General features: G+C 40.9%; 1 protein-coding gene across 3 annotated transcripts in view; it reads right to left on the reverse strand.

Moving 5' to 3' along the window:
• The window catches only part of LOC103128135 (zinc finger protein 14-like), a 222,676-nt gene that overhangs the window by 36,328 nt on the left and 159,634 nt on the right, over positions 1-26,714 (reverse strand). Inside the window, exon 1 of one of the 3 annotated variants that reach the window (XM_060205012.1) lies at positions 25,697-25,986. The exons of the other annotated variants lie outside the window; for them this stretch is intronic. Coding sequence (XP_060060995.1) covers positions 25,697-25,708 — 12 coding nt within the window. The 5' untranslated portion in view covers positions 25,709-25,986. Of the gene's footprint in view, positions 1-25,696; positions 25,987-26,714 lie in introns of those variants that run through there. 3 annotated transcript variants of the gene reach the window in all.

Below are 26,714 nucleotides of genomic sequence, written 5' to 3' on the forward strand. Positions count from 1 at the left end.
TCCTTTTCATAACTAAAAAATAAAATTAAAAAGAGACATAAAACAAAGATCTGAATATTAGGAAGTATGTATTCTAATGAACCTCATTTGTACATGATTCCATTATTCCTGGTGGAACGATTTTATTTACTTATTTTCTCTAGAGAGAAGATTAGACCAAACAAAAATGGAAAGACTCCAGAGTAACACCCATAAAGTTCTATATGTGTTGTCAGGGCTTGAAACTCAGAATCTGGGTATTACACAGTTGCACTTTACAACACGAGTTATGTCTATGTATTCAAAGATTATTTCACAGGGACTTTCTGGTAGCATACCAAGTGGAAACCACAAATGATCACCTGTGTGAACTCAGATGGGTTCAAGAATCATCTTTCCAATAACTGTAGAGGGAAGTCTCACAATTATATGTGCTTCACCACCACCACCACCACCACTTCTTGTATCTGTTTATATCTGTAGCTATATATCTATATAAGATGTCATTCGAGAATGGTGAAACTGAGTCCCAGTGATAATACTAATAGGAAAATGAGTTTTAAGAGTTAGTGGCTGTGGAGATAGCACAGTGGTTATGCAAAATACTTCCATACTTGAGGCTTTCAATCCCTAGCATCAAGATAAGCCAGAATTGAGCAGTACTCTGATCAGTCTCTATCTCTCATTAACATAAATAATAAAGAAATTAACGGGAGTCGGGCAGTAGCACAGCAGGTTAAGCACAGGTAGTGTGAAGCTCAAGGACCAGCGTAAGGAACCCGGTTCAAGCCCCAGGCTCCCCACCTGCAGGGAAGTCGCTTCACAGATGGTGAAGCAGGTTTGCAGGTGTCTATCTTCTCTGCCCCCATCTGTCTTCCCTGCCTCTATTTCTCTCTCTCCTATCCAACAATGATGACAGCAATAACTATAACGAGAAAACAAGGGCAGCAAAAGGGAATAAATAAATAAATGTAAAACATTAAAAAATTAACTAAGAGAGACCTGCTTCCCCAGAGCTCTGCCCCACTAGCGAAAGAGTGAGACAGGCTGGGAGTATGGATTGACCTGTCAATGTCCATGTTCAGTGGGGAAGTAATTACAGAAGCCAGACCTTCCACTTTCTGGACCCCATAATGATCCTGGGTCCATACTCCCAGAGGATATAGAATACAGGAAAGTTATCAGGGAAGGGGAGGGAAATATGGCATTCTGGTGGTGGGAACTGTATGGAATTGTAACCCTCTTCTCCTATGGTTTTGTCAGTGTTTCCATTTTATAAAAAAAAATTAAATGATAAAAAAAGAGTAAGTGAAAAGAGAAATACAAGAGGGGTAGATAACATCAAGTTTCTGCCTGAGGCTCTCAGGTTCCAGGTTCTATTCCCTGACCCAACATTAGCCAGGGATGAGCAGTGTCCTGACAGAAAGAGAAAGAGATAAGCAAAGAAATATGATGGGTAAAACAGAAACAGTAAATTAAACATGTATTAGTTAAAATACAACTTATTCAAGAGGAATAAGAAACAGAATTTGATGTGGGGCAAGTCAACTTACCCAAGAAACTGCCAATACCCTAGCTGTGCAATGGAAACGGAAGAGGTTCTGGGAACATATAGTGAGTTATCCTGCCTATTAGGACCATGACAAAGCCCACAAATTCTACTGACATCTCTTTCCAACATTTTAATTTTTATTCAACAAAAGCATTCACAATCATTTAGGAAAACAGGAGTCATTAAGCACATGTGGCAAGAAGCTCATGGATCAGCCTAAGGATCCAGGTTTGAGCCCTTGCCTCCCCACCTGCAGGGGAGTATCTGCTCAGGTGGTGAAGCAGGTCTGCAGGTGTCTATCTTTCACTTCCCCACAGGCTTCTCCTTCTCTCTCCATTTCTCTCTGTTCTATCTAACAATGATGACTACAATTACAGTAACTACAATTACAATTTAAAAAACAAGGATAACAGAAAAGCAAAATAAAATACATTTAAATAGGTTTAAAAAATCTAGTAGAACATCTGTTACTTTTCTTATTTAATTTAAGCCTCACCTAAGTACTGCTCAGAGATCTGTATTAAAACAGTGACATAGGGTGGGGAGGGGATAGATGGAGCCAAGATGGCAGCTTGAAGACAAACCTGGAGTAATTTCTGCAAGGAGGCTGCTTTAAACCTGGGAATTTCAAGTGAGGGTAGGATTTCCAGGCCAGTGGCAGAGGAAGAATGTAGGAGAGCTCTAAGGAGCCAAGGGAGTGTCCTTAGGCTGGAAAACTGAGGCTGGAAAGGACAAAGGAAACATGGGGTTGGTGCATGGGCTGTAAGTCTGACTCCCACTTCATCCCAAGACCAACCAGAGTAGTAAAGGAACCAGCTACAGACATGAAATCACTAAAGATAATTTCTTTATCTACTTCTACCTATATATTATAACAATAAATTTTCATTTTTTTTTAAAAAAGAGTAATTTGGGTTTAATATCCATTTCTAGATTTACTGAATTTTATAATATCTTAGACAAAGCTTAGAAAAAGCACACTAGTAAACTAAGCAGAATTTTATTAGGTCTCTGATATCCTGGGACAGACATCTTTCTCAGTAGGAATACTGGATTAATGCCATTACTTTTATCTGAAAAAACTAAAACATTTTCAACAGTTCTATGCTACTAATCAACATAAGAATTGTTCATCCCCTATAAAATGCTGGGAGAAGAAGGCTAGGTAGGGGGTCAAGTGGTGGCACACTTGGTTAAGTGTTCACTTTATAGTGTTCAAAGAACCAGTTCAAGCCTTCTGTCCACACCTACAGAAGGAAAGCTTCATTAATTGTGAAGCAGGGCTGCAGGTTTCTCTTTGTCTCTCCCTTTCTATCTCCCCTGCCACATCCACTTCTCTCTGTCTCAATCCTTTATTAAATAAACAAAAAATTTCAAAATCTACTTAAAAAAAATAAAATTCCTTCGAGCTCCATCCAAGATGAGTCAAGAAGGTGGGTTCACTTTTCTTAATAGCTGTGTAGTACTCCATTGTGCATATATACCACAGCTTTCTCAGCCACTGATCTGTTGTTGTGCCCCGGATTACTCCCAGGTTTTTGTAATCAGGAATTGTGCTACTATGAACAAATTGTGCTGCTATGCACATAGGTGCACACATATCTTTTTAGTTGGGTCTTATGGTGTCCCTCGGGCATATCTCCAAGAGAGGAATTACTGGGTCATATGGAAGGTCCTTGTGAGAGTTCTCCAGACTGCTCTCCAGAAAGGCTGAAACAATTTACATTCCCACCAGCAGTGCAGAAGGGTTCCTCTGTCCCCACAGCCTCTCCAACATTTGTTGCTGCTGTCCTTTTTGCTGTTTGCCATTCTCACAGGGGTGAGGTGCTATCTCAAACTTGTCTTTATTTGCATTTCTTTGACAATCACTGACCTGGAGCAATTTTTCATGTGCTTGTTAGACTTTTGGATTTCTTCTGTTGTGAATATTCTGTTCCTATCCTCTGCCCATTTTTGGATGGGGACATTTACTTTTTTGTGGCTAAGTTTGCTGAGCTCTTTGTACATTTTGGTTATTAGTCTCTTTTGTGATGTATGGCATGTGAAGATCCTCTCCCATTCTGTGAGGGGTCTGTTTGTTTGTGTGATAGTTTCTTTGGCTGTGCAGCTTTTCAATTTGAAGTAGTACCACTGATTTGTTATCATTATCTATTTCTTTTTTTATTAAAATATTTTATTTATTTATTTATTTATTATCTAGGGACAGCCAGAAATTGAGAGAGAAGGGAGGTATAGAGGAAGAGAGACAGGGAGGCACCTGCAGCTCTGCTTTCCCACTTGTGAAGCTTTCCCCCTGCAGGTGGGGCCAGGGACTCAAACCTGGTTCCTTGCACACTGTAATTGTGCGCTCAACCAGGTGTGCCACCACCCAGCCCCTATCACTTTCTATTTCTTTGAATACTGACTCAGTTTCCAGTCTTTCGCTTTTTTGGTCAGGTTTATTCCTAGGTATTTTATTAATATTGCTGCAACATGGAATAGGAGTGAATTCTGGATATGCTCTTCTTTGGGCTGATAGAGACAGAGAGAGACAGAAAGACACCTGAAGCTCTGTTTCACCACTTGTGAAGCTCTCCCCTTGCAGGTGGGGACCGGGGGGGTTGAACCTGGATCTTTGCACATTGTAACATTTGCGCTCAACCAGGTGCACCACCACCAGGCTCCTTTTTATGTTTTTCTAGGCAGACAGTCATATCAACTGCAAATAGTGAGAGCTTGACTTCTTCCCTTCCAATCTGTATTCCTTTGATTCCTTTCTCTCATCTGATTGCTATGGTGAGAACTTCCAATACCACTCATCTCTATCAGAAACAACAAAATAGACCCCTTTGTGGGCCCCCATAGGAATTTGCCCTCAACTTGGTTCATCAATGGTAGAGAATGTTCCATCTTCCAAAGGGAGGCTGGGTCCTGACAGTAGGTCAGATGGGTCCTGACAGTAGGCTAGCTTGGAACCTTGGAACCACAGAATGTGAGCTCAGATCTATAGGGATGTAAATAGACCAAAGCTTTGAATGGGATTAAATCTATCCCTATATAGGCATATGGTTAAGCAGAAGCCAGGGGGAGCTGGCATACTATCCAACATCTTCCCCTTTCTTTTTAACTATTTGCCATAGTATCAGGAGTGTGGGGCACTTTGTGAGGCAGGGAGACTGATAAGAGGCACACCTTTTTTGGGGTTCTACTGTCCCTCCTTGCTCAACCTCTCCGTGGAGAGAGAGACTAACAGGATTGACACACCCCTCAGGCTCAAGCCCTTCCAAGCTCAACCATATCCTCACAATTCCCCAACATCTCCCTCTTACTAAATGGCCATATGTAACTGGATCAATGTCTGTAAAAGGCTTCATCTCTGTCAGGGGAATAGCAGTGTAGGGGTGAACAGAAACCTGTTGGGAAGAAAGCAGAATGATAGCGTGTGTTTTCAAAAAGAACTAGCACAAGACAGGGAGGGATAAGTAAGAGTAGAAAGAGACAGAGTGAGCTTGATGGATGGAGGAGTGGGGGCCTGATAAGCCGAGGTGCTAGAGGGGTGATCTGGCATTGCCAAATCCTGAGTCAGCTGGCGGAAAGTTCTATGAACTGCTACAGTCATTCTTCAAGAAGTCCAGCAGTATAAAGGGAGTGTCCAGCAAGTTCTATAGAAGCATCAGTCCAATGTCAACGGCCAGGAAATAAATGCCACAAGTCTATCATGATGGAGGAGGACAGGCACTGGAACTTTTCTTCTCTGTAGAGAGTGACCTGGAACCGCCAAAACATGGTGGGCGAAACAGAAGCAGGAAGAGCAGACACCGATGGTTGAGAGAAAGGCAGTAGGAAAGTCTTGTCCTTTGGAGTCTGTGAATCAGGTTCTCCAGATCGTGTCAGGTCACATCATGGGTTTCGGGGGATGGCTGAAATTGTGGGTGATGTCAGAGGTCAGGGGTCCAAGATGGATTTCTGGTGATTCTATATGAGCAGATGCTTCTTTATGCGAAGGCTTGTCATAGCTGTAGTCAATTACTTATGAAAAAACTTTGTAACAAATTAGAAGTTTACTACAATTGATAACTCAATGATTATAATTGGTTTAGGTATCTTTATAATTTCGTGTAAAGGTCATCTTATGTGACCTCATGTAGCAGTCTCTATATAGCAAAATTTTCATACCGAATTTAAGTCACATATATTGATTCTTAACTATTTTTACATTGGGTTTTTAAGCAAATTCAGGTTACTAGAGTTGACACATTTTAGTGTCAATTTTTTTTGGTACATTTACAATATCAGATTGATGCCAAATTTGTTGCAGATTAATTTCCACAAGATAGCTTACAGGACATTTTTGGGGGCCCTCCAAAAATGTCCTGTATAGAGGATTTGTATTTTAACTTAGGAGATGATGAATTGTCACATTGAATATTTAGAGTTTTACCTTAAACACTCAGTTACTTTAATGAATTGATTTTACCTCTTCTCGTAAGAATGTAGCTTCGAAGTTACAATTTAACCGTTAAGTTAATGTTTACCAAACTTGAAACACGCATATTAATCATATAGTTTATAACACACAGGAGGAGAAAAACTTGTAACTAAGACATATCATTTCAAATGCGAATTTAGATCTACTGTCATAGTTGAACCATCTTTACTCACACAGTTTAAGACTAACCATTTCATATTTATATCAAGACTTAAAAAAGAAATCAAAAAGGGGAATGAACAATTTTTGGATTGTTTTTGGACGTCTCCAGAAACCATGGCTGCGTCCAGCCGTTTCATATAAAGTCAGTTAACTTTCAGAGTACTCTGAGCACAATGGGTCATACAAAAATTTTGATCACTCAACTCACTCAATTTTTTTTTTCACTCACTCACAAAACACAACTGGCCAGTCATAGCATAAGATATTCGGGGGGGGGGAAGAGTTCTGTGAATCTGATTTTTTTTTTTGATTCTGCCATGCTGTATTATGGATCCTGGGGTGCATCATGCAGCCAGTCCTCTTGCAGCCAGTCTTCTTGCAGTGTTTCTTGTTCTTCAGGGATATCAGCGCCATCATGTGGGTATTGCCGGACATGGCGGGCAGGAATCCAAACAGGCTTGGAGTAATTTTGTGGAAAAATGCATGCAAAACCCCTCCCCATAGTCAACAGGGGGTCAGGTCCTTTCCAAATTTTATCAAGTGGGTCTTTCCATTTGACTTTAATAGCTGGGGGGGTGGGTGGTGTTTGCCAATGAAGAATAATAGGAGGTTGGTCTGAGTTTTTGTAAATATTAAAGAGATTTAGTGTAGTTAAGGCTTTTGCCAGCTGGATATTGTGGGGGTACATTTCCCCTTTTTCTTTATTTAATTGAACCTTAAGAGTTTGATGGGCCTCTCAACAATGCCTTGTCCCTGTGGATTATACGGAATGCCTGTAGTATGAGTAATGTTCTAGAGGGAACAAAAATCTTTAAATTGTTTGCTGGTAAAAGCAGGTCCATTATCCGTTTTAAGTTGAAGATGTAAGCCCATTACAACAAAACAGGAGAGCATATGGCTTATAAGCTTCTTTGAGTTTTCTCCAGTCTGAGCTGTAGCCCACATAAACTTAGAGAAGGTATCATTGAGACGAACACATAATTTTGTTTGCCAAAGTTGGGTATGTGGGTAACATCAATTTGCCAAAGAGTGTTGGCTTTTAAACCTCGAGGATTAACCCCCAGAGTCTAAATAGCGGTGTTTTGATTAGACCTGCACATGAGGAACATGTAGCAAGAATACGTTTTAACTGTGGCAGAGGAATATCAGGAAATCGAGCTCGAAGACCTTTAAGATTAACATGGGTTAGGGAATGAAAGTCAGCAGGATTAGAGACAGAGGCTAGGAGAATTCCTGTGGAGGAAAGGTGGTCAGCTGCAGCATTCCCTTCAGACAGGGGACCAGGAAGAGGGCTGTGGGAACATAGGTGCTGAACATACAGTGGTTGGGTTCGAGAACAGAGCATAGAGGCAATTTGAATTAAAAGAGGAGAAAGTGGGTTGCCATCAATTCTTACATAAGATCGAGCAAGCCATGGAAGTAAGTTAACAGTATACACATTGTCAGAAAAAAGGTTGAAGGATTCTGGTACACCTTTTAATGCAAGGAAAACAGCATAAAGTTCTTTGTACTGAGGGGAATTATCAGGAAGTTCAGTAAAGAGAGGTTTGGGGTATTGCTGGTCTGGATAATATATACGGGCAGCAGCTCCCTTTTTTCCACCATCAGTGAACACTGTAGGAGCAGAGGGGATGGGATCTCGAGAGAAAAGTTTAGGTACTAGTAGAGGCAACAGAGGTAAATAAGCTATCAAATTATTAGAGGGAAAATGATTATCTAATTGTCCTGGAAAACCCATTAAACTTATGGCAAAACGAGAATGGTGGCGTATGAGCCATTCTGTATCTGTGAGAGAAAGGGGAAGAATGATTGAATCTGGTTCCCTTCCTAAGATCTGAACTGATCTGTTTCTTCCTTGGCGAACCATAAATGCTAAGGCATCAATCTCGGTAAGGAGTCTTGGAGCTCCGCCTACTGGCGTATGAAGCCATTCGAGAACACCATGTTTCTGCCACAATGCCCCCACTACCGTGGGGGTGGAGTTAAAGATTAGAAGATTTACTGGAGAGGAGGGGGAGAACCGAACGAGGTGCATGTCCTGGAGAACCTGGTTAACTTTTTCCAGTGCCAAAGAGGCTTCAGGGGTTAACATACACTTTGAGGAGGGCTGTTTGTTTCCTTTTAACAGATCAAACAGTGGTTGCAGGCAGCTCGTAGGCAGATAAAGATACTACCTAAGCCAATTCAAATTTCCAAGAAAACTTTGTAAAGAAGCAAGAGTGAGATTAGAAGGATAAGTAACACAAGGTTTTAAAGGATGAATCTGCGTTAGGGAAATCTCTGAGCCTAAGAAAGATATTGGAGGGATTAGCTGTATCTTCTCAGGAGCTACATTAAGTCCACTTCTCTTTAAGGCAGGGATTAGAAAATCACGTAGGGCGGAGAGATCTGTATCTAATTCTCCCCATATTAACACATCATCCATATAATGAAAAACCTTAAGGCCCTTATGAATATATGGGAAAAGGGCAGATTTAACAGCCTCTTGACAAATAGTAGGACTATTAGCCATGCCCTGGGGCAGTACCACCCATTCAAATCTATCGGCAGGGCTGGCATTATTAATAGAAGGAACAGAGAAAGCAAAAGGTTTACAATCTTGTCGGTGTAAGGGAATAGAGAAAAAACAATCCTGTATATCAATAGCTATGATTGGAATTCCTGTGGGAATTGCGGAAGCAAGAGGCAAACCCCTTTGGGGGGAGCCCCAAACCTGCATGGTTTTATTAACTGCACGAAGATCTTGGAGGAGGCGCCATTTTCCTGAGCGCTTTTTAATTACAAAGACTGGAGTATTCCATGGGCTCCGAGAATGACGAATGTGTCCCAAAGATAACTGCTCTTGGACGAGTTTTTAAAAAATTTCTAGCTTCTCCCTAGGCAAAGGCCACTGTTCCACCCAGACAGGCTCATTAGAAAGCCAATCTAAGCGGGGAGTTCTGTTACGAACAGTGGCAGTTAGTATTGGGGGTGCTGGTTGGGTCTAGCAGTCTCACAGGAGTGAGTGTGGTGTCCTGCAGAGGTGTCTGAGGATATCACTACATCTAAAGATTCCAGCAAGTCTCTTCCCAATAAATTGGTGCTTATATCAGCTATTAAAGGCTGAAAGCATCCGGTAGTCCCTTCTGGATCTTCCCACACAAGGGAATCTCGTGTGCGGAATGCCTGAGTCAATCCTCCAACACCATGTAAGCGTGGTCCTGGGAGGAGTTCCCAACTCTGGGGAACCTCTGCTTGTCTTAATATTGTCTTATCTGCTCCCGTGTCAATCAAACACTTAAAAGGAATATTACCAATCTTTACTGTCATAGTTGGGTGACCCCTTTCTAAAACAGGGGTGGTCCATAAAATCTCAGGCTCCGAATTCGAGCTGTTCTCTTGCTCCAGCTGGTTATTTCTATGCTGGAAGTTCCCACATACCGCGGGTTCCTCCTTCTGCTCACCCTCTGTTATTGTTACTTGGCGTGGTGGGTATAGCGATGGATTGGGTCCCAAGCTGGGCTTCTGTTTGTGGAAGAAGGGCACAGCACCAAGCAGGCGACCTGCTTCCTTCCCTCTTGGGGGCGGGGCTAAGGGAAGCCCCATACCTAGTTTAAATCCCTGTTTACATTTGGCAGAGGCGTGCCGTTCCTATGGAACCTTGACCAACAATCTCTCCTCCAGTGAAATCCTTTCTGGCATCTGGGACAAGGCATTCGTGGTCTCTGATTCCCTGTCTGGAGGCGGGGTTGCCCTGACTGGAGGTGGGGTCGCCCTGACTGGAGGCGGGGTCGCGGTCTATTTTCTGGACATTGGTTACGCCAATGCCCTTGGCGACTGCACTGAAAGCAAGCCCCTTTTTGCTTATGTAAGGTAGCTGCATAGGCCTGTAACATAGGTCCTTGAAAAGAGCTTGATCTGAGATCCTGTGTAGCTAGAATCCAAGTATCTGGGTGTTCGTTTTTAAGAGTGATATAGGCCTGTCGAAAATGCGGAAGCATTCCATCACAGACTATGGATCGCAGGAGGAGAAAACAAGCGTCAGGATTATAAATCTTCCTTTCCAAACTCGACTGGACCCTGGCAATGAATTTAGCGAGGGATTCATCAGGTTCTTGTTGCAGGGAGAGAATGGGGGCTGAGGCTGCTCCCATGGGTGGTGTTAATCGCTCCCATGCTTTTAATGCACACAGTCGTACTTGATCAAAATACCCCGGTGGAAACTTGGCTTCCGCCAGTTGAATCCCTGTTTCTAATTGGCCTGTTCCAAACAATGCATCAAAATTACCCTCTGGCTGATTTTGAATATTTTTCCGCGATTATTGTAAACATTCGTCGCGAAAGAATGCCTCCCATTGCTAGGGGGCCTGGGAGCGTAGCACGAGTCACATCTCTCCAATCTTGGGGGGTATTAAGGTTCTGAAGCAGGCCTTGTAAAATGGACCTGGTCCGTGGGGCATGAACACCGTCATCTTTGATAGCCTGGTGTAGTTCCTTCAGGTCTGTGGCGGAATATGGATACCAGGCCTGAGGTTTTTGTCTATTGGGGGCAACATTGACCGGAAATGTGTGGACTTGCTCTGATAAGTGTGTAGTGGTAGGAGGAGTCACCGAAGTGGAAGCTTCTGGACAAGTGGCCGAAGAAGTGGTTTTGGAGGCTACAGGAGAATTCGGACATGTGTCTATCAAAACAGGGGTGGGCGAAGAAGCAGCCATGGAGGCAGCAGGAGGTTCCGGACACGTGTCTGCCAAAATGGGGGTGGCCGAAGAAGTGGCTGTGGAGTCCAAAGGAGAATTCGGACACGTGTCTGCCAAAATAGGGGCCTCAGGGCAAGATGCCAAAATAGGGGCCTCAGGGCAAGATGCAGAGGAATTAGGGTGGGTCAAGATCACGACAGGCCTTTGCTTCTTCTTGTTTTTAAGGTGCTGGTTAAGTTCTATGATTACTTCCTTTATCTCTTGGACCTCAGCCTCTAGGTCCTTAAGCCTTTTGAGAGGTTGCCCTATATATCCCTTAAAAGCTGCTATGATGATCAACAGGATATAAGGTGAAGCCCCGAGAAAAATGTCCCAGATATATAAAAATTGTATACTGGAAAAAGAATGCAGAATTTGGAAAAGATTTTCCATGGTGGAGAGATCTCAAGAAAACAATAAAAAAGAAAAAAAGATCACAGTGCCTTAACACAATATTGCAGATACCCAAAAGGTGTGTACTTATCTAAGATGTCTTCTTGTAAATCTGCTGCTTACGGGTCCCTGTTCCGGGCGCCAGATGCCGGGATAGCCTGAGCGTACTTCTTCCCGAGCTAGTGCTCTCTGGCTTGGAGAGAACTCAACTGGAACCGATCTAGGCTGCTGCGTGGGAGAGGGATCAGGAACTCGTGCCGCACTAACTTCCGCAGGAGATACACTCTGGAACTTTCGGAGCCGGAAAGCAATTTCCAGGTGTCTTTAATCAGAAGAGCAGCTGTTTTTATACTCTCCAAGTAGGGTGGAAACAGGATGTGATATAGAGAGGGTGGAGAGAAAAGTGACTGGTGAAAATCAGAGTGTGACAAGGAGGGGGCGGAACAGGCGAGAATCCTATCACTGAACGACCAATGCCCTGGAGTGCTTTATGTAAAAGTGATTTATGTAAATAGACCAAAGCTTTGGATCAGTAAATCCCTATATAGGCATATGGTTAAGCAGAAGCCAGGGGGAGGTGGCATACTACCCAACAACCAAGCCTGCCCTGAAAGAAGTTCTGAAAGGTCTCCTATAAAGAACCAGACCACCACAAATTGGACATATATCAAAACACTCTAAAACTCTAAATAATGGCGTTAAAATATCTTCAATCTTTGATATCAATAAATGTCAATGGCCTGAATACACCTATTAAAAGACACAGAGTAGGAAGATGGATCAGAAAACACAACACGACAATATGGTGTCTACAGGAAACCCACATAACTCAACAAGACAAACACAGACTTAAAGTGAAAGGATGGAAAACTATCATTCAAGCCGATGGCCCACAAAAAAGGGTAGGAAGAGCTATTCTCATATCTGATATGATAGACTTTAAAATAGATATAATTTAAAAAGATCGGAATGGACACTACTTAATGCTCAGAGGATCAGTCAGTCAAGAGGACTTAACAATTATTAACATCTATGCTCCCAATGAGAAGCCATCTAAATACATAAAACTTCTACTGAAAGAGCTACAGCAATATATTAACAGTAACACAATCATACTAGGGGATTTCAACACCCCACTCTCTCAACTTGACAGATCATCCAGGCAGAAAATCAATAAAGACATAAAGGAGCTAAATGAAGAGATAGATAAAATAGAACTATTGGACATTTTCAGAGTCATTCATCCCAAGAAACTGGAATACACATTTTACTCAAATCCACATGAGTCATTTTCAAGGATAGACCATATGTTAGGCCACAAAGACAGCATCAGCCAATTCAAGAGCATTGAAATCATCCCAAGCATCTTCTCAGACCACAGTGGAATTAAACTAACACTTAATAATCAACAAAAGATTAGTAACAGTGCCAAAATGTGGAAGCTCAACAGTACACTTCTTAACAACTTCTGGGTCAAAGAGGAAACCAAGGAAGAAATCAAAATGTTTCGAGAGTTCAATGAAGACACAAGCTATCAAAATATTTGGGACACAGCTAAAGCAGTCCTAAGAAGGAAGTTCATAGGTATACAAGCACACATTAAGAAATAAGAAAAAGCACAAGTAAACAGCCTGATTGCACATCTTAAAGACCTAGAAGAACAACAAAGGAACCCTAAAGCAACAAGAAGGACAGAAATCACTAAAGTTAGAGCAGAAATAAATTACATTGAGAATAGGGAAACCATACAAAAGGTCAACGAAAGTAAACGTTGGTTCTTCGAAAGAGTAAACAAAATCGACAAACCTTTAGCCAGACTCACAAAACAAAAAAGGGAGAAGACCCAAAAAAAATCGGATAGTAAATGAAAGAGGAGATATCACAACAGACACAGCAGAAATTCAACATATCATGCGAGGCTTCTATGAACAACTATATGCCACCAAGCTAGAGAACCTGGAAGAAATGGACGATTTCCTAGATACCTACCAACTTCCAAAACTAAGTCAAGAGGAAGTGGATAACATGAACAGGCCCATCACAGCTAATGAAATTGAAACAGTTATCAGAGTCTCTTCAACAAATGGTGTTGGAAACAATGGGTTGAAACATGCAGAAGAATGAAACTGAATCACTGTATTTCACCGAATACAAAAGTAAATTCCAAGTGGATCAAGGACTTGGATGTTAGACCACAAACTATCAGATACTTAGAGGAAAATATTGGCAGAACATTTTTCCGCATAAATTTTAAAGACATTTTCAATGAAACAAATCCAATTACAAAGAAGACTAAGGCAAGTATAAACCTATGGGACTACATCAAGTTAAAAAGTTTCTTCACAGCAAAAGAAACCACTACCCAAACCAAGAGACCCCTCACAGAATGGGAGAAGATCTTTACATGCCATACATCAGATAAGAGTTTAATAACCAACATATATAAAGAGCTTTCCAGACTCAACAACAAGACAACAAATCACCCCATCCAAAAATGGGGGGAGGACTTGGACAGAATATTCACTACAGAAGAGATCCAAAAGGCGGAGAAACACATGAAAAAATGCTCCAAGTCTCTGATTGTCAGAGAAATGCAAATCAAGACAACAATGAGATATCACTTCACTCCTGTGAGAATGTCATACATCAGAAAAGGTAACAGCAGCAAATACTGGAAAGGGTGTGGGGTCAAAGGAACCCTCCTGCACTGCTGGTGGGAATGTCAATTGGTCCAACCTCTGTGGAGAACAGTCTGGAGAACTCTCAGAAGGCTAGAAATGGACCTACCCTATGACCCTGCAATTCCTCTCCTGGGGATATATCCTAAGGAACCCAACACATCCATCCAAAAAGATCTGTGTACACATATGTTCTTGGCAGCACAATTTGTAATAGCCAAAACCTGGAAGCAACCCAGGTGTCCAACAACAGATGAGTGGCTGAGCAAGTTGTGGTATATATACACAATGGAATACTACTCAGCTGTAAAAAATGGTGACTTCACCATTTTCAGCTGATCTTGGATGGACCTTGAAAAAATCATGTTGAGTGAAATATGTCAGAAACAAAAGGATGAATATGGGATGATCTCACTCTCAGGCCGAAGTTGAAAAACAAGATTAGAAAAGAAAACACAGTTCGACAGTCTGTCAGTGGAGACACCACCTCCAGTCTGCTCCACCAACAAGGGGACAGCTGAAGGGAGGAAAGGACTCCCCAGAGACTCACCAAGTACAACTCTGAGTCTCCATTGCTACTACCCTCAGAATCTGGAGCAGCAACAGGGAGGGACACCAGGGCACAGAGATCTAACCAGGAAACTCAGGGGAAGACCTATACCTCGGTGGCATAGCTGAAGGGCTGTGAAAGTCTCTTTACATAACCACTGGATTATCTCTGCCACACCCTGCTTTATCTCTTGGTCAGGAGTCATTGATTAAGCCAAGAAGCCTATTGATAGTTTAAAAGCCCTCAGGCTACCATAGCCTACAGGGGAAAAAAAAAAAAAGGCTTTTACACCACTGAACTCCAACTCAGGGATTGAAAAAACTGTTAACTTATATAAAATGGTTAAAACAACAAGAAAAAATAATGGAGACTCGAACCAGGACAAGAGTCCAGCTAAAAGTCCTCCAGAGGGCGAAGCACAAAACAACGAGTTCAACATCCAAACATTAGCTAAGGAAATAATAACAGGAGTGAGTAAAGAATTTGAAAAAATTGTAATCAGAACTGCAGGAACAACAAATGAGAATATGGAAGAAAATTCTAATAATCTCATGGTTATTAGAGAGCTGAAAGCTGAAATTGCTGAGCTAAGAAGGCAACTAGCTGAACAAGCTAAAACAGTATCAGAGCAGGGCAACAAAATAGATGAACTCCAGAAAGCAGTAGAGGGCAGAGAGAATAGAATCAATGAGGCTGAAGACAGAATTAGCAAGATTGAGGATGAATTAGAGACAACTAAAGAAGAAGTAAGAGATCTCAAAAAGAGATTAAGAGATGCTGAAAACAACAACAGAGTCCTATGGGATGACTTCAAAAGAAACAATATACGCATTATTGGCTTACCAGAGGAAGAAAGAGAAGGGGAGGAAGAAAGCGTTCTCCAGGCCATAATAGCTGAAAATTTCTCTAGTCTAGACAACACCAAAGACATAAAGATTCAAGAAGCCCAGAGGGACCCAAACAGAATTAACCCAGACCTAAAGACACCAAGACATGTCATACTTAGATTGGAAAGGAATAAGGATAAAGAAAGGATCCTCAAGGCTGCAAGAGAAAAACAAAGAGTCACCTACAAAGGAAAACCCATAAGATTAGCAGCAGACTTCTCCATACAAACACTACAGGCCAGAAGAGAATGGCAAGATATCTATCGAGTGCTCAATGAGAAAGGCTTTCAGCCAAGAATACTATATCCTGCTAGATTGTCATTCAGACTAGATGGAAGCATCAAAACCTTCTCAGACAAGCAACAGTTGAAGGAAGCAACCATCACCAAGCCTGCCTTGAAAGTTCTGAAAGGTTTCCTATAAACAACCAGACCACCACAAATAGAACACATATCAAAACACTCTAAAACTCTACAAGAATGGCGTTAAAATATCTTCAATCTTTGATATCAATAAATGTCAATGGCCTGAATTCACCTATTAAAAGACACAGAGTAGGAAGATGGATCAGAAAACACAACCCAACAATATGTTGTCTACAGAAAACTCACCTAACGCAACAAGACAAACACAGACTTAAAGTGAAAGGATGGAAAACTATCATTCAAGCCAATGGCCCACAAAAAAGGGCAGGAACAGCTATTCTCATATCTGACATGATAGACTACCCTATGATCCTGCAATTCCTCTCCTGGGGATATATCCTAAGGAACACAACATATCTATCCAAAAAAAATCTGTGTACACATATGTTCTTGGCAGCACAATTTGTAATAGTCAAAACCTGGAAGCAACCCAGGTGTCCAACAACAGATGAGTGGCTGAGCAAGTTGTGGTATATATACACAATGGAATACTACTCAACTGTAAAAAATGGTGACTTCACCGTTTTCAGCCAATCTTGGATGGACCTTGAAAAAATCATGTTGAGTGAAATAAGTCAGAAACAGAAGGATGAATATGGGATGATCTCACTCTCAGGCCAAAGTTGAAAAACAAGATTAGAAAAGAAAACACAAGTCGAACCTGAAATGGAATTGGAGTATTACACCAAAGTAAAAGACTCTGGGCTGGGTGGGTGGGTGGGTGGGTGGGGAGAATATAGGTCCATGAAAAATGATGAATGAAATAGTGGGGGTTGTATTGTTGAATGGGAATCTGGGGAATGCTATGCATGTAAAAAAAAAAAAAAAAAAAAGAAGTAGAAACGCAAAGCAGAAATTGACTGAGTTTGGAGTATGGCACCAAAGTAAGAAAGCAGAAGTACACTAGAGTTTGCAGTGAGTACCTCCCTAACACTTCCTCTCCACTTTTCCAAGCTTTGGGACCAGGATTGCTCAACAATTTGTTTGGCTTTGTATGTTAACTCTCTTTTCAGTCACCAGGTTCCAGGTGTCATCAGGATGCTGGCCAGACTTCCCTGGATTGAAGACACCACCAATGTGTCCTGGAGCTCAGCTTCCCCAGAGACCCATCCTACTAGGGAAAGAGAGAGGCAGACTGGGAGTATGGACCGACCAGTCAACACCCATGTTCAGCGAGGAAGCAATTACAGAAGCCAGACCTTCTACCTTCTGCAACCCTCAATGACCCTGGGTCCATGCTCCCAGAGGGATAGAGAATGGGAAAGCTATCAGGGGAGGGGGTGGGATATGGAGATTGGGCGGTGGGAATTGTGTGGAGTTGTACCCCTCCTACCCTATGGTTTTGTTAATTAATCCTTTCTTTAATAAAAAATTAAAAAAAAAATTAAACAATCCCTGGGCATGGGTATAGAGCATAATGGTTATGCTAAGAAACTCATGCCTGAGGCTCTAAAGTCCCAGTTTCAACCCCCCAAACCACCAGAAGCCAGAGTTGGGCATTGTTATGGTGTTTCTCTATCTCTGCATCTCTCAAAAATAAAATCAACAAAAAATTATTTTAGATGATAAACAATTCTTTCAAAATAGGTTCAATACATGGCCAGAATATTCTCAAGAGATCCACAGGGACAATAGATGTCTGAAAATATCCTCAGATACTGTTTAACATGGAAGGTAAATAAAACCAACAATGTGAGATTGTCAAGCTGTAGAAGAGACAGAAACACCAAGTGTTGGAGAAGCTACTGAGTGGTCTGGGAAGTGGTTTTATGCAAAACCTATCCACTATCCTACCTTCTGTGCCCTGACAAAATACCACAGTGAATTTACAGAAAAGCGTATGTTCCTTTCCTAGGCCACAGACCTGACCTTATCTCCAGGTGGTACAGAAAGAGGAGAGTGGAGGTGAGAGGAGGCACGACCTCCCACACGCAAAGTTTGAGCCCTCTCCAAAGCACTGGAATCTCTCTTAGGGTTTAGACCCCTCCTGAGGTCAGGGAGCCTTAACCTTAGAAGCTTCTTGAGCTCCCAGGGGCTGCAGGCAGCATCACCTTCATTTCCCTTCAAGCAAGTACAATCTTTATAATCTCAGATTGGTCACTTTGTTTGTAATTATATATATATATATATATATATATATATATATATATATATATATATATATATATATATGATAGAGACAGCAAAAAATTGAGATGAAAGGGGAAGGTAGAGAGGGAGAGAGACAGAGACACCTTCAGTCAGGTTTCACCACTCACAGCAATTTTCTCCTGCAGGTGGGGACCGGGAAATTGAACCTGGGTCCTTGTGCATTTTAACATGTGCCCTCAACCATGTGCGCCACCAGCCGACCAAAAATTGGTCACTTTATACCACTTCACATTCCAGTGGTTTCCCGGCTCCCCCTCAACTCTCTTCCTTCCCAACTTCTCAGTTCACACAGACTAGTGACTCATTGAGGCAGGTAGTCCAAAAACAAATGGTGTTATTAGGATGAATGATGACAGTTCCTGGTGACACAAACATTTGCTCTTCTTTACTTATTTTTGAGACAGATGCAGAGAGACAGACACAGAGAAAAACACCAGAGCACTGCACAGCTCTGGCTTATTGTGCTGTAGGGGATTGAACCTGGGACTTTGGGGCTTCAGGCATGAGACTCTCTTTGCATAACCATTATGCTATCTACACCCCCCCCACATTTGCTTTTCTAAAACTCTCAATTGTGCCCACCTGATTTTTCCAGTCCTTTCCTTGGGAGGTACAGTGACAATCACACTGTCTTTCCTCCTCCCCACTGGCATGTGTGCTATGACATGCTCCTTCAACCCTTCACCTTAGGGTCTGAGACTTAGACTCTTTCATTTTCTCCTTGCTGTGGGACTTTATTGCTTCAGGACAACTTTTTCTAAGAGAGAGAAACAGAAATATCTATTCCGCTCAGAGGGTAGATTCCAAGTTCCAGCCACTGGTACCTACCTGCAGGAGTAAAGCTTCACAAGTGGTGAAGCAGGTTTGTAGGTGTCTCTCGTTGTTGATTTTGGCAAGCTCTTTATGTATTTTGATTATTAAACTCTTGTCTGATGTATGGCATGTAAATATCTTCAGCCATTCTGTGAGGGGTCTCTTGGTTTGGGTAGTGGTATCTTTTGCAGTGCAGAAGTTTCTTTTATAATGCAGAACACTGTAATGTGAGCACTTAACCAGGTGTCCCACCACCTAGCCCCGAAGATATAATTTAAAAAAAATCAAGTAAGTAGAGGTCTAGTCATTCCTCTTCCCACAATTCAACCAATTTGAAGCCAGGATCCATCATCACCTCCTTTATCCAGCCCATGGACACAACAGGCCTTTATCCATATATAGATATGGAGAGAATAAGAGAGAGCTATTATTGTATGGCACAAATGTGTCTGTACCTGGTGACTCTGAGGCCTGGTAGCCATACAGGTCACCAATAATCCATAGAGGCCACCTCCTGGACCAAAAATCTAAGTTCTTTTATATGGCAATGTGAGCATCCTATCAGTTGTACTCCCACACAGCCCTAAGGTTTTATCATAAGCTAATTACAAAACTACAGAGGGGTGATAGTGAGAATAGGTATATCTCACTGTCACATGAGATGCCAGGGATTGTACTCAGGGCCTCGTGAAAGAATGCCCAGTATTCTAACCAATGTACCAACTTCTAGACAATGATTCAGAGGTATTTGATTCTCAAGTCACCAAAGACATGTTTACAGATGAATCATTCACAGGCTTCCTAAAGCAGAGACTGAATGGCTAATCTGTCACTCGCATTTTCTCACATGAACACATTGCACATATTTTAGGGCTCAGTGACCTACGAAGCTGTAGTTGTGATATTCACTCAAGAGGAGTGGGCACTATTGAATCCTTCAGAGAAGAAACTCTACAGAGATGTGATGTGTGAAAGCTTCACAAACTTTGTTTCACTAGCTAACTATAATCACCTTAATTTTGAACCAGAAGACAAATCACTTTTTGTTCAGCAATGTAAAAATGGAGACACTGTTAAGCGAGCAAGGTTTGACTACGAGTCATGATGGATCAAAAAGTAATCTATTTGTATAACTTCTAATGCTTTTATATTTTGTAATTTTAGAAAAGATAAGAGACACATTTACAATGAAGCATGATATACCACCTAAAAAGCTGTTTTCAAAAATTTTGTCTCTGTGTACTTACTGATATGGGTATGCAGATTCTCATGCCTGAGGCTCCAAAGTCCCAGGATCCATCCCCCACACCACAACAAGTCAGAGCTGAACAGTGCTCTGGTTAAAAAAACATCCTTTCAGGGGCTGGGTGGTGGCACACCTGGTCGAATGCACATACTACAATGCAGGAGGAGCTCAGTTCAAGTCCCTGGTTCCCTCCTGCAGGGCGAAACCTTCATGTGGTGAAGCAGTGCTGCAGGTGTCTCTCCCTCTCTATGGTCCCCTTCCCTCTCAATTTTTCTGTCTGTATTAAATAAATAAAATGTATATTTTAAAAACAGCCTTTTCATCATCATCCAAGTGGCTTAGGTTTGCCTGACACAAATGAAGATACTCAGTTTCAAGATAGTTCACTCACGAGGTACTTCATGATTGCCTTTAACACACAGGGGTTGAGGAGGGCACCATGATCTTATTTTCTCTATTTCAAAAGTGAAAGACTGAAAAGCACACGCAGGGTCAAGCTGGGAAGCAGGTGGCCCAAGGTAGACAGACAACCTCAGAGTCCAGACTGGTGTTCAGGCCTGGCTCAACACTTTAGCTGATTCCAAATGCTGAGGACCAGGCCAGTGTGAGCAGACATTTGTCAATTTAATTTTTTACTTTTTTAATATTTATATACACATATTGTAGCATCCACTATTATTCCAGTTTTACATTCACTCGTCACTCCAGGACAAGTTCTTTTCTAGGTCTGTAAACTCCCTCCACAAGGTCTACACTGATAATTGTTTTTCTAATGCCATCAATTTATATGTGCAAAAACTGTTATCGATTTGAATACATCTAAGGTTGACATCTAAGTTCCCAATTTTTCACTGTTTATTTTCATTAGGTTTCCCTCTACTGTGAGATCATTCATGTATCCAAAGAAAACTGGCTTAAATGTTTGACTACATTTACATTCATGAGATTTCTTTCTCTCCACTGTGAGTTCTATCATGTAACTGAAGAAACTATGCTTTCATTGTATACATTCATAAGGTTTCTCTGCACTATGAGTTCTTTCTTTTTTTTATTTTTTTATTTAAGAAAGGATTAATTAACAAAACCATAGGGTAGGAGGGGTACAACTCCACACAATTCCCACCGCCCAATCTCCATATCCCACCCCCTCCCCCGATAGCTTTCCCATTCTCTATCCCTCTGGGAGCATGGACCCAGGGTCATTGAGGGTTGCAGAAGGTAGAAGATCTGGCTTCTGTAATTGCTTCCCCACTGAACATGGGCGTTGACTGGTCGGTCCATACTCCCAGTCTGCCTCTCTCTTTCCCTAGTAGGGTGGGTCTCTGGGGAAGCTGAGCTCCAGGACATATTGGTGGGGTCTTCAATCCAGGGAAGTCTGGCCGGCATCCTGATGACACCTGGAACCTGGTGACTGAAAAGAGAGTTAACATACAAAGCCAAACAAATTGTTGAACAATCATGGACCCAAAGCTTGGAAAAGTGGAGAGGAAGTATTAGGGAGGTACTCACTGCAAACTCTAGTGTACTTCTGCTTTCTTACTTTGGTGCCATACTCCAAACTCAGTCAATTTCTGCTTTGCATTTCTACTTCTTTTTTTTTTTTTTACATGCATAACATTCCCCAGATTCCCATTTAACAATACAACCCCCGCTATTTCATTCATCATTTTTCATGGACCTGTATTCTCCCACCCACCCACCCACCCACCCCAGAGTGTTTTACTTTGGTGTAATACTCCAATTCCATTTCAGGTTCGACTTGTGTTTTCTTTTCTAAACTATGAGTTCTTTCATGTGAGGGAAGACTCCTAGAACAACTGAATGCTTTACTACATTGTTTACATTCATAGGGTTTCTCTCCCCTGTGAGTTCTTTCATGTGTTCGAAGACTACTGGAACAACTGAATGTTTTACTACATTGTTTACATTCATAGGGTTTCTCTCCACTGTGAATTCTTTCAAGTGTTCGAAGACTACTGGAACAACTGTTTTACTACATTGTTTACATTCATAGGGTTTCTCTCCACTGTGAGTTCTTTCATATGTTCGAAGACTACTGGAAAAACTGAATGTTTTACAACATTGTTTACATTCATAGGGTTTCTCTCCACTATGAGTTCTTTCATGTGTCTGAAGACTACTGGAACAACTGAATGTTTTACTACATTGTTTACATTCATAGGGTTTCTCTCCACTGTTACTTCTTTCATGGGCCTGAAGATGACTGGGACAACTGAATGTTTTACTACACTGTTTACATCCATAGGTTTTCTTTCCACTGTGAATTCTTTCATATTTTTGAAGATGAATAGAATCAGTGAGTAATTTGTTGTATACTTCACATTCTTGAGATTTTCTACCATTCTGACTTTTTTGTCCTCAGAGACTTTCACTGCTGTATTACTGTAAAATAATGAACAATTGGGGGAGTCGGGCGGTAGCGCAGTGGGTTAAGCGCAGGTGGCGCAAAGCACAAGGACCGGCGTAAGGATCTGGGTTCCAGCCCCTGGCTCCCCACCTGCAGGGGAGTCGCTTCACAGGCGGTGAAGCAGGTCTGCAGGTGTCTATCTTTCTCTCCCCCCTCTGTCTTCCCCTCCTCTCTCCATTTCTCTCTGTTCTATCCAATAACAACCACATCAATAACAACAACAATAATAACTACAACAACAATTAAAAAAGACAACAAGGGCAACAAAAGGGAAAATAAATAAATTAATTAAATTAAAAAAACTTTAAAAAATAATAATGGACAATTAATTAATGACATTTCAATAAATATAACTGATTGTATTATCAGGATGCAGAACATAATTTTACATAATAACATCAGATAGTAACAACAGATTTTATTAGAACATATACCAAAAAAATTACAAATATTCAAAACTAGAAAAAGATCTCCAGGGAGTTGGCGGTACCACAGTGGGTTTAGCACGTGCAGTGCAAAGAGCAACAACCAGTTAGGATCCCAGTTCAAGTCCCTGGCTCTACACCTGTAGGGGAGTCACTTCACAGGTATTTAAGCTGATCAGAAGGTGTTTCTCTTCCTCCCTATCTCCCCCTTTTATCTCTATGTCTCTATCCAATAACAAATAATCTTTTTTTAATCTCATAGTAAAAGTAAAGTTAAAAAATTGGTTAAAAGGGGCTGAATTGAGTGTCAGGAGGTAGCACAGCAGTCTAAACACACATGGTGTGAAAGGTAAAGAGTGGTTGAAGAATTCCAGTTTGATCCCCTGGCTTCCCACCTGCAGGGGAGTCACTTCACAGGTGGTAAAGCAGGTGTTTAGGTGTCTATCTTTCTCTCCCCTTCTCTCCAATTTTCTCTCCTATCCAAAATCAATGACAGCAACAACAACAAAACAAGGGCAACAAAAGGGAATATTTCAAAAAAATACTAATAAAAGAGGGGGTTGGGCAGTGGTGTACCTGAGCACACATGCTACAATGAGCAAGGACCTGGTTTGAGCCCCCAGTCCCCACCTGCAGGGGGAAAGCTTTGCAAGTGCTGAAGAAGGACTGTAGGTCCCCTTTCTCTCTCCCTATCTCTCCCTTCATTTAGATTTCTGGCTGTCTTTATCCAATAAATAATATAAAAACTGGTAAAAACTACATACTTTCATTTAAGTATATTATGCCACAACTAATGATATCTTTACAGGCATTTTGTATATAATAATTGAACCACTATTTGTTAACAGCCAGTTATGGAATTGTGTTGAAATTTTCCACTGAAAATATTGATCTTTTCTAGAAGGACTACATCTACGTATCATAAAAATGTAGATATTCATACATTATAGATACTCTTATTGTTTCCAAGTGTACTATTTTATAAATACTAAGCACCTTTGCCCCCTTTTTAAGACTTCCATTTCCTTGTTACATGTGAGAAAGATTTTCCTATGATGTGAAGAATAGACAGATAATGTAGAACATCATTATGGTCCTTTTGTTGCCAGTGAGTCAGATAGGAACTTCAGTCATGTACGTCACATGCATTGTATTTGATTAACTTGTCCAACTATTCTATAACCTAGTCATGAAGTATCTTTGATGAGATTATATAAAATTAATCTATTTGTGGCAGTGATTATAAATTCTATTTTTATTATAAATATCATTTTCTTAAAAAATCTATTAAAAGAGCTGCTATGCAATTATTAAGTCCGTAGAGAGCACACAATTAAGAACGCATAAGTAGGGAGTCAAGTGGTAGCATAGCAGGTTAAGCGTAGGTTCGAGAAAGAACAAGGACAAGTCTTAAGGATCTGGGTTTGAGCCCCCGACCTAATACGTGGAAATTATGCAGGCAACAGAACTAGGTAAATAACACAGACAAAATATTTGAAGACACAATAGCTTTCTGGGTGGTACATCACATTTTATTGTAAGTTTAACTCTCAACTTTGTTGACTCCTGTGCAAGTAATGCTGCTCTTTGGTGGAAAGTTCTTGTATTTTTCCTAAAATTACAAAATATATAAAGGATTAGAACTTATACAAACAGTGGTCAGGGAGGTGGAATAGTGTGTAAGGCACTAAACTCTCAATCATGAGGTCCCAAGTTCAATCCATGGCAGCACATGTACCAGAGTTAGGGCTGATTGTTTTTTTTCCTCCTATCTTTTGCATGAATAAATAAATAAATAATTAAAAAGAAAGAAATTATACAAATAGATTGAATTTATTTTTATTCATTTATTTCTACCAGAGCACTGCTCAGCTCTGGTTTATGATGTTGTAGGGGATTGAACCTGGGACTTGACAGAGTCTCAGGCCTGAGAGTCTGTATAACCATGATGCTACCTACCCCCACCCTGAAAACTTTTTAAAGAATTTATTTTCGGGGGAGTCGTGTGGTTGCATAGCCAGTTAAGCACACATGGCGCAAAGCATAAGGATCCTGGTTTGAGTTCCCGGCTTCCAACCTGCAGGGTAGTCGCTTCACAAGCGATGAAACGGTCTGCAGGTGTATATCTTTGTCTACCCCACTCTGTCTTCCCATTCTCTCTCAATTTATGTCTTATCTGACAATAACAACATCAATAACAACAATAAAACAAGGGCAACAAAAGGGAATGAATAAATAAATAAATATTTCTTAATTCAGGAGAAAGATAGTCAGAGAGAAAGAATCAGACATCAATCTAGTACGTGTGTAGCCAAAGACTAACCTCAAGACCTCATGGTCGAGAATCCAGTATTTTATCCACTGCGCCATCTGCCGGACCACAAGAATGAATTTGTGATCCATTATGAGTCACAGTCAAACTCTGCTCACATAACACTGTCTCCATTTCTACATTGGTGAACAAAAAGTGACTTGCCATCTAGTTCAAAAATTAAGGCGATTAGAGTTACCTATGGAAAGAAAGTTCCTCACGTTTTCATACATCACATCTCTGTAGAGTTTCTTCTCTGAAGGATTCAATAGTGCCCACTCCTCTGGAGTGAATATCATGGCTACATCTTCATAGGTCACTGAGCCCTAAAATATGTGCAATGTGTTCATGTAAGAAAATGTGAGTGGCAGCAGGTTAGCATATTAACTACTCAGTCTCTTTCTCATAAATAAAATCTTTAAAAAAAAATGAAACATCTCTAGCCACACATAGCTCTTTATAAAATCAACATCATTATGGAAACATGGAAATTATATTTAGAGTCATCATACCACATTAGGCATCTCTGCAGTGTCAGTGTCCAATAAAGGGTTAAAAATGCAAGAATGTTATACAAATAAAATAAGTATTATCAGGTTCAGGGCAATGGTGCACCTGGTTAAGTGTACATTTCACCATGACACAGGACCTAGGTTTGAGACCTGCTTCCCTTCTGAATGGGGCCACTTCATGAGCAGTGAGACAGGCCTGCAGGTGTCTCCTATCAAATAAAATGGAAATAAAAATGGGCTTTCTGCAGCAGTGGATTCAAACTTCTCACAATGAGCTCAAGAAATAACCCTGGTGGAAGAAAAAAGATTGGAGGACAAGAATTGTTCCACAGTAAGCTACATCCTCCTCAATTTCTCTCTCTATCACAGGAAGTAAAATATAATTTATAAATACAAAAAGATTCTATGAGAAGGAGGGAGCCATTGTGGAAAGTCTGGCAGTGAAAGGTCTTATGTTCCTTAAGATGCACATGGATGTTACAACAGTAACCATAAAAACCTATAGAAGTCATTCTCATTACAGTACATAATATCTGATTTGGAAATGTCTTCAGAAACCTGAGCTCAACATTAAAGATAAATAAATGGAGAATTGAACCACTGAGAATACATGAAAATGAATATTTTTGGCATAATGACAAGACCAAAGATAATATCACCAAGACAAAGAGATGAAGTAAAAAAAAAATAAGGAAACATATTTACATGTTCTACATCAAAGCGCTAATGAGCAATATATGTACTCACACAACTCAGTAGAGTAACATAAACAACCACAGTAAATGCACAGAAAGACATTTATAATCTCTTTAACCAAGAAGATGTTTAGTCACAGTGCAATTAAAAATCGCTCACAATCCCTGAGTGTCAGATACCTGTATGTTCTAACAATAAAGTTTCATTTTTTAAAAAAAGAGTAATTCTGGTTTATTACCCTTTTGTAGAGTCACTGAATCTTATACTATCTTAGAGGTTGTGAAAAGCACACATGGAAACTAAGCAGAATTGTGTTAGGTCT

This window comes from Erinaceus europaeus, chromosome 13 (assembly GCF_950295315.1).
Source record: "Erinaceus europaeus chromosome 13, mEriEur2.1, whole genome shotgun sequence".
In the NCBI taxonomy this organism is placed as follows: Eukaryota; Metazoa; Chordata; class Mammalia; order Eulipotyphla; family Erinaceidae; genus Erinaceus; species Erinaceus europaeus.